At 39.6% G+C, this 14,467-nt stretch overlaps 1 protein-coding gene across 1 annotated transcript in view; it reads left to right on the top strand.

Moving 5' to 3' along the window:
- Positions 1-14,467, top strand: part of CEP70 (centrosomal protein 70) — a 79,734-nt gene that overhangs the window by 52,957 nt on the left and 12,310 nt on the right. Inside the window, exon 13 of the mRNA XM_082839031.1 lies at positions 3,667-3,772. Coding sequence (XP_082695157.1) covers positions 3,667-3,772 — 106 coding nt within the window. The remainder of the gene's footprint in view (positions 1-3,666; positions 3,773-14,467) is intronic.

Raw genomic sequence — 14,467 nt, forward strand, 5'->3', positions numbered from 1 at the left:
TCTTAGGATTTATAACTACAGGTTTTCCAAAGGAAATGCTACAAGAAAAGGAGAGGAAAGTCTCTCCCCCCACCCTTATTTTTAGAAATTTATTTATTTATTTATGGCTGCATTGGGTCTTCGTTGCTGTGCACAGGCTTTTTCTAGTTGCGGTGAGTGGGAGCTACTCTTCGTTGCGGTGCGCGGGCTTCTCATTGTACTGGCTTCTCTTGTTGCGGAGCACAGGCTCTAGGCTAGGCGCGTGGGCTTCAGGAGTTGTGGCATCCAGGCTCTAGAGTGCAGGCTCAGTAGTTGTGGCGTACAGGCTTAGTTGCTCCGCAGCATGTGGGATCTTTCCGGACCAGGGCTTGAACCTGTGTCCCCTGTATTGGCGGGCGGATTCTTAACCATGGCGCCACCAGGGACGTCCCTCTTTCCCTTTTATAACTAGAGAAAATTAATTTTTTTCTTTAGTCTGTAGTTACCTTTCAACTAACCAGTCTTCAAATATCAAATTAATTTAACATGGGAAAGCTTCTTGTTTGAGTTAATATTACAAACAAGTTGGTTATAAAATTCTGTTGCTGGGAAGTGATCAAATAGGTCTGCCAGTGCAAGATAACCAAAGGTACTACACTAATTCCATTTAATTTTTCAGTGGTATTTGTATTTTGCTAGAAGAAAATAAAATCAGAATTTCATCACCCTAGTGTTGAGCTGACAGGAGTTGAGGTGGTCAGTTAGGAAAATGAGCCAAACTGAAATTAACAATCCAGGCTTTACTGACTTACTGCAGTAATATAAGAAAGAGGCCAAAACAGGACTGGCTCCTCGGTGTTCCGTTTTTCCCCATAGAATGGCATCAGGTAAGGGTCAATCAATGACATGCTGCACAGATGACTCCTGTTTTTTCATGGCCCTAGGGGAAGGGCAGGAAGTGGAAAAATACTGAGTCAGAGCGGAAAAAGTGTTTTAGTTAAGGCTCCCGCATCCATCCCCCAAAGAGAACTCCAGAACAGGAGTCACCATGAGATTATGGAAAGGCTTCAACAGACACAGTTAAAAGCTATGAAGTGTCTGGACATAGAAACTTATCAACATAGTTTTTAAGTTGGGAGTACAGTTTTCTGGATTTCCAGACTCCACAAAGAAACATAGCTGTTGCTGCTAGCTGTGTGGAATGGGTGTCTGCTAAGTATGTAAAGAATTCCTTAGCCATTTTAGGAGACTTTTATGGCCTTCAGGCTCTGCTCACTACTCTGGAGACTATAAAACAACCCTGGAATATTTCTGAGTACAGCATATTCTGTTCAGACACGGGTTTCTAAAACACCAATTAAGTCATATGCAATTGGAAAATAAGGGAATGATTAATAGTATAACATTAGAAGTTGAATTGTTTACATGCACTTTTTTCCTAGATACAAGGAGTTAGAATAGCAGTATAGTATAGACTTCAGAAAGGGGAAAGCTTTGCTAGTACATAGGCACCTGCCCTTTCAGATCTATCTTAAGAAAATTTAAAATGAGAAACTGCACCCAGGGCTCCCTCCCTGACCCTCAGCATTAGACAGACTATAGGCTGGAGGCAGGTTGCGCTTCTTTCCTCACCTATTTTAACCTCAGCTTCTTTGGCCAGGAGCAGGTTGCCCTTCTTTCCTCACCTATTATAACGTCGGCTTCTTTGGCCAGGAGCTCCACTTCCATCTTCATAGTTTTGGCATCCTCAAGCCAACGTTTCTGCTCTGTTGGCTGTGCATTTGTAATATCGCCTGAGGCAACCTCCAGACATACTTGAGCTGTCTAACTTATCTCCTGAGGCACAAATTATTGTTTTTGTTAGCTGTCTAGTTATAAAGCTGCCTCAGTTTTAAATAGTCTGGTTGCTAACACTTACTTTTCTCCTGAACCCTGTTATTTTCACGTGTGGTTTTGCAGAATACAAAAGTTTTCAGGAGTATTATGCTGTGGCAAATATTTACTGTGAGACTAGGTGAACCAAAGGTCCATTCCCCATGAATCCCTAGCTTTTACTAATCCTTACCTTCTGTAAATTTAGAAAAACAATGGGATTAAATAAATTAATACATGTGAGTGCTTAGAAGAGTTCCTGCATAGAGAAGTTTCTCAATAAATACTAATTATTGTCATCACCAGGCTCCCAATATATGTTAGTTATTATCGTTATTACATTGAGGGTATCTCTTTATTCACCTGATTAATTGAATCACATTTCATTTCCCAGAGTGACTGTAAGCTAGTACATGCAATGATATATATATTCAGGTTACTATACTGACAGTTAAAATATTATATATCCATAGTATAATATTTATTAATCATACTTGCAAACAGTTCATTGATAAATTAAACTTTTCCACCTGAATGAAAGGTTAACATTTAAATTCAGATATGTCAGTTGACTTGTAGTCCCACTATAGAGCTGTTGGCTTTTCTGTGTCACTTTTGTATTCTAGACAGTATGCTCCTGGCACTGCCTTTAGGCAAAACTGTCAAATATGTGAATATGGTAAATAGATGGGAAGTCAAGTGGAAAATAGATTGTGAGGTCTCTGTGTCTATTAGAGGAAGGAGGTTGACTTTTTATCTAGAGCTAATTCTGTTTATTTTGTTTCTGGCATATGCTCACCAGAGAGCAGAGAAAAGCAATTGAGTGAAGATCAAGGGGAATACATGTGAGTGAAGGAGATAATTGTAAGGTGGTAGTAAGAGATGAGGTAAGAAAGGAGTCCAGAGGAATATTGGGTTAGGACTACCAGCATGGAGAAGTTCAAACCTAACCCAAGGAGATTGGATTTAGTTCTAAAAGTAGTGGGAAGCCACTGTTTTTTAGTAGGCAAATGACACGATAGAATGTCGCTATTCTATTTTACAAACAGCAAGTAAAGCTTACTAACGAGTCATGGAATCAGTTTTAATGGGTCAGGGTTCCACAGGAAACTGATAGGCATACTGGTTAATTTGAAGTGGGTTTAATAAGAGACTTTTTTCTGAGGCATGGTGGGTGGGGGAGAAATATTTACTACAGCCTTGACTTCAGAGATATTTGGAGAAGGGCTACTAGATGGATACACTCGTGTTTTTAGGTTTCTGGACAAAGAGACTTTCCCCCAGAGTTCTGGTAGCCACCTGGGACAATGGTCTCTTGGGTTTTCATGCCCTCTTGACTGGCAGGTGTCACTGTTGTCTTCTCTTCGGCACAAGAGGACTATGAAGAAGGAAGGACCAAACTGCCTAGCTCTTGCTGCTGCAGTGCCCAAACTGTTTTCCCTACCCATTGTTTGTTGATTCCCTTACCTACAGCATCAAGCTTGGAGTACCTTGGAACTTGCTTTCATCCTTTACTGTAGTTCTTTCCTATTCTATTTTTTATAAGTGCTGGGGACTGGTTAGAACTTTCTTCATCAGTCTGATCCCTTTAGTTTTCAGGGATTCCTTCTATATTGTGTCTGTTAAGAGGGTCTTCTTGTTTTCCAGTGACAACATGGCTTAAAATTAAAAAAAAATTTATGCATATATGCATGTATGTGCATGCACATAAACACGCATATATATGGAAAATGACAAAGCTTTTGGGAGGGTAGCTGGATCATTGGCTTATTTTTGTCATCTTAATCGAGTGTCTAGTAAAGCATTTTGTATTATCTTGGGTTTTTTCCCCTTTAGATTACAGGATCTTATCAGTCAAAAAAAGGCTGAGGACGAAGACGGAAAAGATGAGCCCAGCAAAGATAACCAGCAGCAGACCCTAACTGACCAGAGATACTTTCAGGTATTGAACAGTTGACAGAAAGACTGGGGTTTACAGTGAACCTTGGTTACAATCACAGTATAACAAATTATCAATTGGTAAGGAATACTTGTATCCTTTATTTGTGTTGCTTAGCCTGTCTTGTCTTGCCATGACATGCTACTTGGCTAAAAGTTGGTAACTTGACTGAGAATTTGTCTTACCCTTGAAAAGAGACTTTGGCCTGTTCAGAGTAGGGTAGTGAAAAGCTGGTAAGGTTTTAACAGATTTTATAATCCTTTTCTCTACCTACTTAAACCATTTCCCTTTTTATTGTTTTTGTTTTTGCTGTTGTTGATATTATTACATAAGTAAATCTATTTCTTAAGGTCCTTGTATGCTTTTTTTAAATTTAGATATTTAGTCCATCAGAAATGTAATGTTCTATGTGGTATGATGTAAAGATCTAACTTTACTTGATTTATAGACCATTTATTATTGAATAAATGAGCAAGTAAGCCTGGTAGTTTACTGACTGAACTGGGCCTGCACTCATATTTTATTGGGCCCATACAGGTTTTTTTAAACTTTGAATTAATTACTAATTTTTTTTTAATTAAGGGATTTTTATTTAAGTCCTTATTTCTAGTTTCTCTTAAAAAACCAAAGAATCTGGCAGCAAATTCTTGCATAGTCGTTATCAGCACAGAATTAGGTCTTTCCCCTGTCACATATGGGCATGTGCTCTTCAGTTAGTCACAGTCCCACCCCGTCCTTGCTTCACTCATTTATGCTCTTACCTGGCTTCTATAGGCATTTGAGTTTGCAGCTTCTAGTTGACTATTCTTTCTCTACTTTACTGAATTGAAACGTATATCATATACCATATGCCCTTAGATGCATAGGTTTGTTTCTAGACTCTCTAGTCTCTTCCATTTCTATACTAATTTCTGTAGCTTTATAGTAGGTTTTGATACCTTTTAAGGTAAGTGTCTTGTTATTGTTCTTTTAAATTTTTTCCTTGGATATATTTTTAGCACATTTATTTTCCTGTATGAATAATTTGTCAAATTCAAAAATAGATCCCATTGAGATGAGCTGAAATTGAGTTAATGTTTTAGATTAATATTTGGAAAAATAATACATTTACAGTTTTTTTAAAAACTTTATTTGTTTGGCTGTGCCAGGTCTTAGTTGCGGCATGTGGGATCTTTAGTTGTGGCATGCAGGATCTTTAGTTGCGGCATGTGGGATCTTTATTGCGGCATGAGAACTCTTAGTTGCGGCATGTGGGATCTAGTTCCCTGAACAGGGATCGAACCTGGGCCCATGCATTGGGAGTGTGGAGTCTTAGCCACTGGACCACCAGGGAAGTCACCACATTTACAGTTTTGAATCATCTCACTCAGAAATATGTCTCTAATTTTCTTTGGGTCTTCCTTTCTAGCTTTCAATAAAGTTTTATATATTTTTAAATTTAGCTTTTGCATATTTTTTGTTCTGTTTATTTCCTAGGTTATCTAGTTATCTTATAACTTTTATTGCTATTATGAATGGGATCCTTTTTCCATTACATTTTCTAATTGATTGTTGCTGGTTCTTTGTACATCTCTGTGTTGACTTTATGTTCAGGCACCTTTGTGAAAACTGTTTTGTTTTAGATAACTCTCTTGTTTCCACTATATAACTAAATTTCATTTTGTTTCTTAGATTTACTTTGAGAGGGTTTGTTCTTTTATCAGGGGAATTAAACCATTCATAGACACTGAGACCAACTTATATATCTGCTTTTATTCCTGATATCTTACTTTCTGTTTTCTATTTACATGGTTTCTTGTTCCATTCTTTTCTTTCCTGACATTTGCTAGGTGGAGATTCCTTTGCTCTTTTTTTCTCTTCAAGGAGGTAGGACAATCATCATCTTAATTATTTTCTATTCTTTTAATGATTACCCTTAAAAACGTTTTTTTTTTACCCATACCAAGAGTTTGTCAGTACCTGCAAACCCTTTCTGAATAAGATGAGACCTGTATTGTGACTTTTCTTTCATAAATTCTAGTCTCTCTGGGAATTTTTTATTTTGCCATTTATTCATTGTTAATACATCTTTTGCTGCCAATCATCAGAGTGTGGCTAAGTTATAAAGAAGAATATATACCTCTAGGAAATCTTGGGGCTTTGCTCTATCGAAAGTGCTCGACTGGGTGATTTTGGGGCACCACTATCCAGAAGTGCTGGTGTCCAGATGCATTTTCCTTTGCAACAAAGAGTCGTGCACTTCAAAACCCTCCAAGATGGATTAGTAATCCTGCTTTGCAGGAAAGGAAAGCTCTCCATTCTCGGCCACTGGCCACCCCTCTCCGGAGGCCCTGCTATCGCCCAGGTGCTCCAAGCCGGAAGGGCACTTTTTGGGAATGACCATGCTCCGTGGAGGGACAGAGCCGGCCCCCAGCTTCTCTACACAGAGCCCTCTCCACTAAAGCTCCAGAAATCAAATACCGTAATTGCCAGAAGAAGCATTAAAAAAAAAAAGTCCAGCCACTAACCTCACATGCAAATGGAATAATCACTCTGGATTCCTCATTGTGAGCTGCTCTCCATACCCTGAATTACCTATGAATTCCATCTTTTTTTTCCTTTGAATTTGCATCTCTTCAAGACACAAGATTAAAACAAAATTCACACTAAATTGGATTTTAAATGATCTTCCTTTTATTTATCCTTCGTCTTTCTTATGTGGATATGCAAGTGAGAAGACTGAGACTGGATATTCCCAACATGCTCACTCCCTTAATCTGTCCGTCTAGAGGTTTGGCTTCTACAAACCAAGGCAAGACTCCAGCATCCATGACCTTCCCTGAATTCCAAAGGGCAGATTCGAACAGTTGCTAATCAAAAGAGGAGTAGCCCACAAACCACCTGAGGCAGGATTGAAGGGGCCAGAGAAGATCATCAAGATTAGGAGACCTGAGATGAGATTAAAGGAGTGCAGGCCCGGCTCACACCCTAATCTTGTCAGAGACCCCACCTTTGAACCACCGTTATAAACCCCCTGATCAAATCCTCCCAGATCAATTGCAGTGTGGAGCGTAGTGCTCCAGTAGATGGCCTGCCAAGCTGAGGTGATGGGCACAGCCGTTTCACACTAGGAACTCTCATCTGAAGAGCAGGGTGCAATTCAAGTGAAACTAGACAAACACAAAGGAAAAGAAAAAAAGGTACACAGGTGTTCCACCAGATGTGGCTCTGCCCACCTGAAGGACAAGATCCAGCCCCACCCACCAGAGCACAGGCACCAGTTCCCTCCACCAGGAAGCCTACACAAGTGACTGAACCAACCTTACCCACTGGGGGCTGACACCAAAGATAACAGGAACTGTATGAACCTGCAGCCTGCGAAAAGGAGACCCCAAACACAGTAAGTTAAAATGAGAAGATAGAGAAATTAAGAATTCTCTAGAAGGAATCAATAGCAGAATAACTGAGGCAGAAGAACGGATAACTGACCTAGAAGATAAAATAGTGGAAATAACTGCCACAGAGCAGAATAAAGAAAAAAGAATGAAAAGAATTGAAGACAGTCTCAGGGACCTCTAGGACAACATTAAATGCACCAACATTTGAATTATAGGGGCCCCAGAAGAAGAAGAGAAAAAGAAAGGGTCTGAGAAAATATTTGAAGAATGTAAAATAGATAGCTAGTTGGAAGCAGCTGCATAGCATGGGGAGATCAGCTTGGTGCTGTGTGACCACCTAGATAGGGAGGGTTCCAGGGAGATGCAAGATGGAGGGATGTGGGGATACATGTATACCTATAGCTGATTCACTTTGTTATACAGCAGAAACTAACACAACATTGTAAAGCAATTATACTCCAATAAAGATATTTAAAAAACAAAAAAGAAAAGAAAATATTTGAAGAGATTATAATCGAAAACTTCCCTAACATGGGAAAGGAAATAGTCAATCAAGTACAGGAAGGGCAGAGAGTCCCATACAGGATAAATCCAAGGAGAAACACGCCAAGACACATATTAATCAAACTATCAAAAATTAAATACAAAGAAAAAATATTAAAAGCAGCAAGGGATAAAAAACAAATAACATACAAGGGAATCTCCATAAGGTTAACAGCTGACCTTCCAGCAGGAACTCTGCAAGCCAGAAGGCAGTGGCAGGACATATTTAAAGTGATGAAAGGGAAAAACCTATCAACCAAAATTACTCTACCCAGCAAGGATCTCATTCAGATTCAAAGGAGAAGTTAAAACCTTTACAGACAAGCAAAAGTTCAGAGAATTCAGCACCACCAAACCAGCTTTACAACAAATGCTAAAGGAACTTCTCTAGGCAGGAAACACAAAAGAAGGAAAAGACCTACAAAAACAAACCCAAAACAATTAAGAAACTGGTAATAGGAACATACATATTGATAATTACCTTAAATGTAAATGGATTAAATGTTCCAACCAAAAGACACAGACTGGCTGAATGGATGCAAAAACAAGACCTGTATATATGATGTCTACAAGAAACCCACTTCAGACCTAGGGACACATACAGACTGAAAGTGAGGGGAGGGAAAAAGATATTCCATGCAAATGGAAATCAAAAAATAGCTGGAGTAGCAATACTCAGACAAAATAGACTTTAAAATAAAGATTATTACAAGAGACAAAGAAAGACACTACATAATGATCAAGGGATCAATCCAAGAAGAAGATATAACAATTGTAAATATTTATGCACCCAACATAGGACCATCTCAATACATAAGCCAAGTGCTAACAGCCATAAAAGGGGACATCAACAGTAACACATTCATAGTGGGGGACTTTAACACCTCACTTACACCAATGGACAGATCATCCAGACAGAAAATTAATACAGAAACATAAACTTTAAATGACACAATAGACCAGATGGACTTAATTGATACTTATAGGACATTCCATCCAAAAACAACAGAATACACTTTCTTTGCAAGTACTCATAGAATATTCTCCAGGATAGATCACATCTTGAGTCACAAATCAAGCCTTGGTAAATTTAAGAATATTGAAATAGTATCAAGTATCTATTCTGACCACAAAGCTATGAGACTAGATATCAATTACAGGAAAAAAAAAATGTAAAAAATAGTTTAAACACATGGAGGCTAAACAGTACTAAGTAACCAAGAGATCACTGAATAAATCAAAGAGGAAATCAAAAAATACATAGAAACAGGGCTTCCCTGGTGGCGCAGTAGTTGAGAGTCCGCCAGCCGATATAGGGGACGCGAGTTCGTGCCCCGGTCCGGGAAGATCCCACATGCCGTGGAGCGGCTGGGCCTGTGAGCCATGGCCGCTGAGCCTGTGCATCCGGAGCCTGTGCTCCGCAACGGGAGAGGCCACAACAGTGAGAGGCCCGCATACCGCAAAAAAAAAAAAAAAATACGTAGAAACAAATGACAATGAAAATGCTATGACCCAAAACCTGTGGGGTGCAGCAAAAGCAGTTCTAAGAGGGAAGTTTATAGCAATACAGTCCTACCTCAAGAAACAAGAAAAATCTCAAACAACCTAACCTTACACTGAAAGCAATTAGAGAAAGAAGAACAAAAAAACCCCAGAGTTAGCAGAAGGAAAGAAATCATGAAGTTCAGAACAGAAAACAATGAAAAAGAAATGTAGGAAACAATAGCAAAATCAATAAAATTAACAGCTGGTTCTTTGAGAAGATAAACAAGATTGATAAACCATTAGCCAGACTCATCAAGAAAAAAAGGGAGAAGACTCAAATCAACAGAATTTGAAATGAATAAGGAAAAGTAACAACTGACATTACAGAAATAAAAGAATCATGAGTAATTACTACAAGCAACTCTATGCCAATAAAATGGAAAACCTGGAAGAAATGGACAAATTCTTAGAAAAGTACAACGTTCCGAGACTGAACCAGGAAAAAGTAGAAAATATAAACAGACCAATCACAAGCACTGAAATTGAAACCGTGATTAAAAATCTTCCAACAAACAAGTCCAGGACCAGATAGCTTCACAGGCGAATTCTATCAGACATTTAGAGAAGAACTAACACCTATCCTTCTCAAACTCTTCCTAAATATAGCAGAGGAAGGAACACTCCCAAACTCATTCTATGAGGTCACAATCACCCTGATACCAAAACCAGACAAAGTTGTCACAAAAAAAGAAAACTACAGGCCAATATCACTGATGAACATAGATGCAAAAATCCACAACAGAATACTAGCAAACAGAATCCAAGAACACATTAAAAGGATCATACACCATGATCAAGTGTGGTTTATCCCAGGAATGCAAGGATTCTTCAATATATACAAATCAATCAATGTGATACACCATATTAACAAATTGAAGGATAAAAACCATATGATAATCTCAATAGATGCAGAAAAAGCTTTTGACAAAATTCAGCACCCATTTATGATAAAAACTCCAGAAAGTGGGCATAGAGGGAACCTACCTCAACATAATAAAGGCCATATATGACAAACCCACAGCCAACGTTCTCAGTGGTGAGAAACTGAAACCATTTCCTCTAAGATCAGGAACAAGACAAGGTTGCCCACTCTCACCACTATTATTCAACATAGTTTTGGCAGTTTTAGCTATGGCAGTCAGAGAAGAAAAAGAAATAAAAGGAATTGAAATCGGAAAAGAACTAAAAGTGTCACTCTTTACAGATGACATACTATACATAGAGAATCCTAAAGATGCCACCAGAAAACTACTAGAGCTATCAATGAATTTGGTAAAGTAGCAGGATACAAAATTAATGCACAGAAATCTGTTGCATTCCTCTAAACTAACGACGAAAAATCTGAAGGAGAAAATGAGGAAACACCCCCATTTACCACTGCAACAAAAAGAATAAAATACCTAGGAATAAACCTACCTAAGGAGACAAAAGGCCTGTATGCAGAAAACTATAAGACACTGATGAAAGAAACTAAAGATGATACAAACAGATGGAGAGATATACTGTGTTCTTGGATTGGAAGAATCAATATTGTGAAAATGACTATACTACCCAAAGCAATCTGCAGATTCAGTGCAATCCCTATCAAACTACCAATGGCGTTTTTCACAGAACTAGAAGAAAGAATTTTAATTTGTTTGGAAACACAAAAGACCCCGAGTAGCCAAAGCAATCTTTTTCTTCTTCTTTATAAATTTATTTATTTATGGCAGCATTGAGTCTTCATTGCTGGGTGCGGGCTTTCTCTAGTTGTGGTGAGCGAGGGCTACTCTTTGTTGTGGTGCGTGGGCTTCTCATTGCAGTGGTTTCTCTTGTTGCGGAGCACAGGCTCTAGGTGCACAGGCTTCAGAAGTTGTGCAATGTGGCTTCGGTAGTTGTGGCACATGGGCTCAGTAGTTGTGGTTCGTGGGTGCTAGAGTGCAGGCTCAGTAGTTTTGGAGCACGGGCTTAGTTGCTCTGCAGCATGTGGGATCTTCCCACACCGGGGCTCGAACCCATGTCCCCTGCATTGGGAGGCTGATTCTTAACCACTGTGTCACCAGGGAAGTCCCCCAAAGCAATCATGAGAAAGAAAAACGGAGCTGGAGGAATCAGGCTCCCTGACTTTAGACTATACTACAAAGTGACAGTAATCAAGACAGTATGGTACTGGCACAAAAACAGACATATAGATCAACGGAACAGGATAGAAAGCCCAGAGATAAACCTATGCACATATGGTCAGCTTATGTTTGATAAAGGAGGCAAGAATATACAATGGAGAAAAGACAGCCTCTTCAATAAGTGGTGCTGAGAAAACTGGACAGCTACATGTAAAAGAATGAAATTAGAACACTTCCTAACACCATACACAAAAATAAACTCAAAATGGTTTAAACACCTAAATGTAAGGCCAGTCACTATCAAACTCTTAGAGGAACACATTGGCTGAACAGTCTATGAGATAAATCACAGCAAGATCCTTTTTGACCCACCTCCTAGAGAAATGGAAATAAAAACAAAAATAAACAAATGGGACCTAATGAAACTTAAAAACTTTTGCTCAGCAAAGGAAACCATAAACAAGACGAAAAGACAACCCTCAGAATGGGAGAAAATATTTGCAAATGAAGCAACTGACAAAGGATTAATCTCCAGGATATACAAGCAGCTCATGCAGCTCAGTATCAAAACAACAGCCCAGTCCAAATGTGGGCGGAAGACCTCAATAGACATTTCTGCAGAGAAGATACACAGATTGCCAACAAACAAATGAAAGGATACTCAACATCACTAATCATTAGAGAAAGGCAAATCAAAACCACAATGACCTATCACCTCACACCGGTCAGAATGGCCATCATCAAAAAGCCTACAAACAGTAAATGCTGGAGATGGTGTGGAGAAAAGGGAACCCTCTTGCACTCTTGGTGGGAATGTAAACTGATACAGCCACTATGGAGAACAGTATGGAGGTTCCTCAAAATAAAAATAGAACTACCATATGACCCAGCAATTCCACTACTGGGCATATTCCCTGAGAAAACCATAATTCAAAAAGACATGTGGGCTTCCCTGGTGGCGCAGTGGTTGAGAGTCCACCTGCCAATGTAGGGGACACGGGTTCGTGCCCCGGTCCAGGAAGATCCCACATGCCGTGGAGCGGCTGGGCCCGTGAGCCATGGCCGCTGAGCCTGCGCGTCCGGAGCCTGTGCTCTGCAACGGGAGAGGCCACAACAGTGAGAGGCCTGCGTACTGCAAAAAAAAAAAAAAAAAGTATCACAATATTCATTGAAGCACTGTTTATAGTTGCCAGGACGTGTAAGCAACCTAAGTGTCCATCGACAGATGAATGGATAAGGAAGATGTGGCACATATATACAATGGAATATTATTCAGCCATAAAAAGAAACGAAATTGAGTTATTTGTAGTGATGTGGATGGACCTAGAGTCTGTCTGTTATACAGAGTGAAGTAAGTCAGAAAGAGAAAAATAAATACCGTATGCTAACATATATATATGAAATCTAAAAAAGAATGGTTCTCATGAACCTAGGGGCAGGACAGGAATAAAGATGGAGATGTAGAGAATGGACTTGAGGACATGGGGAGGGGGAAGGGTAAGCTGGGACTAAGTGAGAGAGTAGCATTGACATATATACACTACCAAATGTAAAATAGATAGCTACTGGAAAGCAGCTGCATAGCACAGGGAGATCAGCTTCGTGCTTTGTGACCACCTAGAGGGGTGGGATAGGGAGGGTGGGAGGGAGATGCAAGAGGGAAGAGATATGGGGATATATTTATATGTAAAGCTGATTCACTGTGTTATGCAGCAGAAACTAACACAACATTGTAAAGCAATTATACTCCAATAACGGTGTTAAAAAAATAAAAAAAGATTAAAAAGAAAAAATCCTCCTGGATTAGGACACATAGGTTTTCGAGGCAGAAGTCCAGTATGACCCCATTGCCTGGCAAAGTAATAAAGCTATCCTTTAATACTTCAGCACTGCCCCCCCAAAAAAATAAAAGAAGAAGAATATACTCTGTTGTCAATAATAATTCCGTGGAGGGGAATTAATTAATTTTTCCATTAAAGGGATGTGTTTAGGGTCTTTTTTTTTTGGCTGTGTTGGGTCTTTGTTGCTGTGTGCAGGCTTTCTCTAGTTGTGACTAGCGGGGGCTACTGTTCGTTGCCGTGCACAGGCTTCTCATTGCGGTGGCTTCTCTTGTTGCAGAGCATGGGCTCTAGGTGCATGGGCTTCAGTAAATGTAGAGCGCGGGCTAGTAGTTGTGGGGCACGGGCTTAGTTGCTCTGCGGCATGTGGGATCTTCCCGGACCAGGGCTCAAACCTGTGTCCCCTGCATTGGCAGGCAGCTTCTTAACAACTGTGCCACCAGGGAAGCCCTGGAATGTGTTTAAATAGAAGTGAAATGTTGAATACACTCTGTTGAACTAACTAAATAAATAAATAATAAAAATGCTCCAAAATAAACATCTCAAATCATATTACCAGGAGACCTGTGAGTTGTAACTTGAAGTATGAGTAGGGACAAAAATTCAGTATGAAAATGGTATGTTGTCTTTATACTTTATAATTCCCTGATATTAGGGAATTATTCGTTTTTTATTTATTTTTATTATTTTTATTTATCAAATAGCCTGGGCTTGATGGTGGAAACAAAGGAAATGGCTTTACTCTTCTCTCTGTTTATTTTTAAAGTATTTTTTAAATTTATTAATTTATTTTTGGCTGCATTGGGTTTTCGTTGTTACACGTGGGCTTTCTTTAGTTGTGGCGAGTGGGGGCTACTCTTCATTGCGGTGTGCAGGCTTCTCATTGTGGTGCCTTCTCTTTGTTGCAGAGCACAGGCTCTAAGCATGCGGGCTTCAGTAGTTGTGACAGGTGGGCTCAGTAGTTGTGGCTCATGGGCTCTAGGGCGCCGGCTCAGTAGTTGTAGCGTACGGGCTTAGTTGCTCCGCAGCATTTGGGATCTTCCCGGACCAGGGATTGAACCATGTGTCCCCTGCATCGGCAGGCAGATTCTCAACCACTGCACCACCAGGGAAGCTCCAACTCTTCTCTCTTTAAAGTGGTTGTTTTGAGTCTCCCTTTCCCGTTCTTGAATAATATATAAAGTAGAACTCATAGCTTTTGGCAAGGGGGTTATAGTCACATATTATACATATCAGTATATTTAAACTTCAGTCCAAGCATTGATGATGTTAGGGAATTATTGGGTTTTTATT

This window comes from Leucopleurus acutus (genome assembly GCF_964270905.1).
Source record: "Leucopleurus acutus genome assembly, chromosome: 5".
In the NCBI taxonomy this organism is placed as follows: Eukaryota; Metazoa; Chordata; class Mammalia; order Artiodactyla; family Delphinidae; genus Leucopleurus; species Leucopleurus acutus.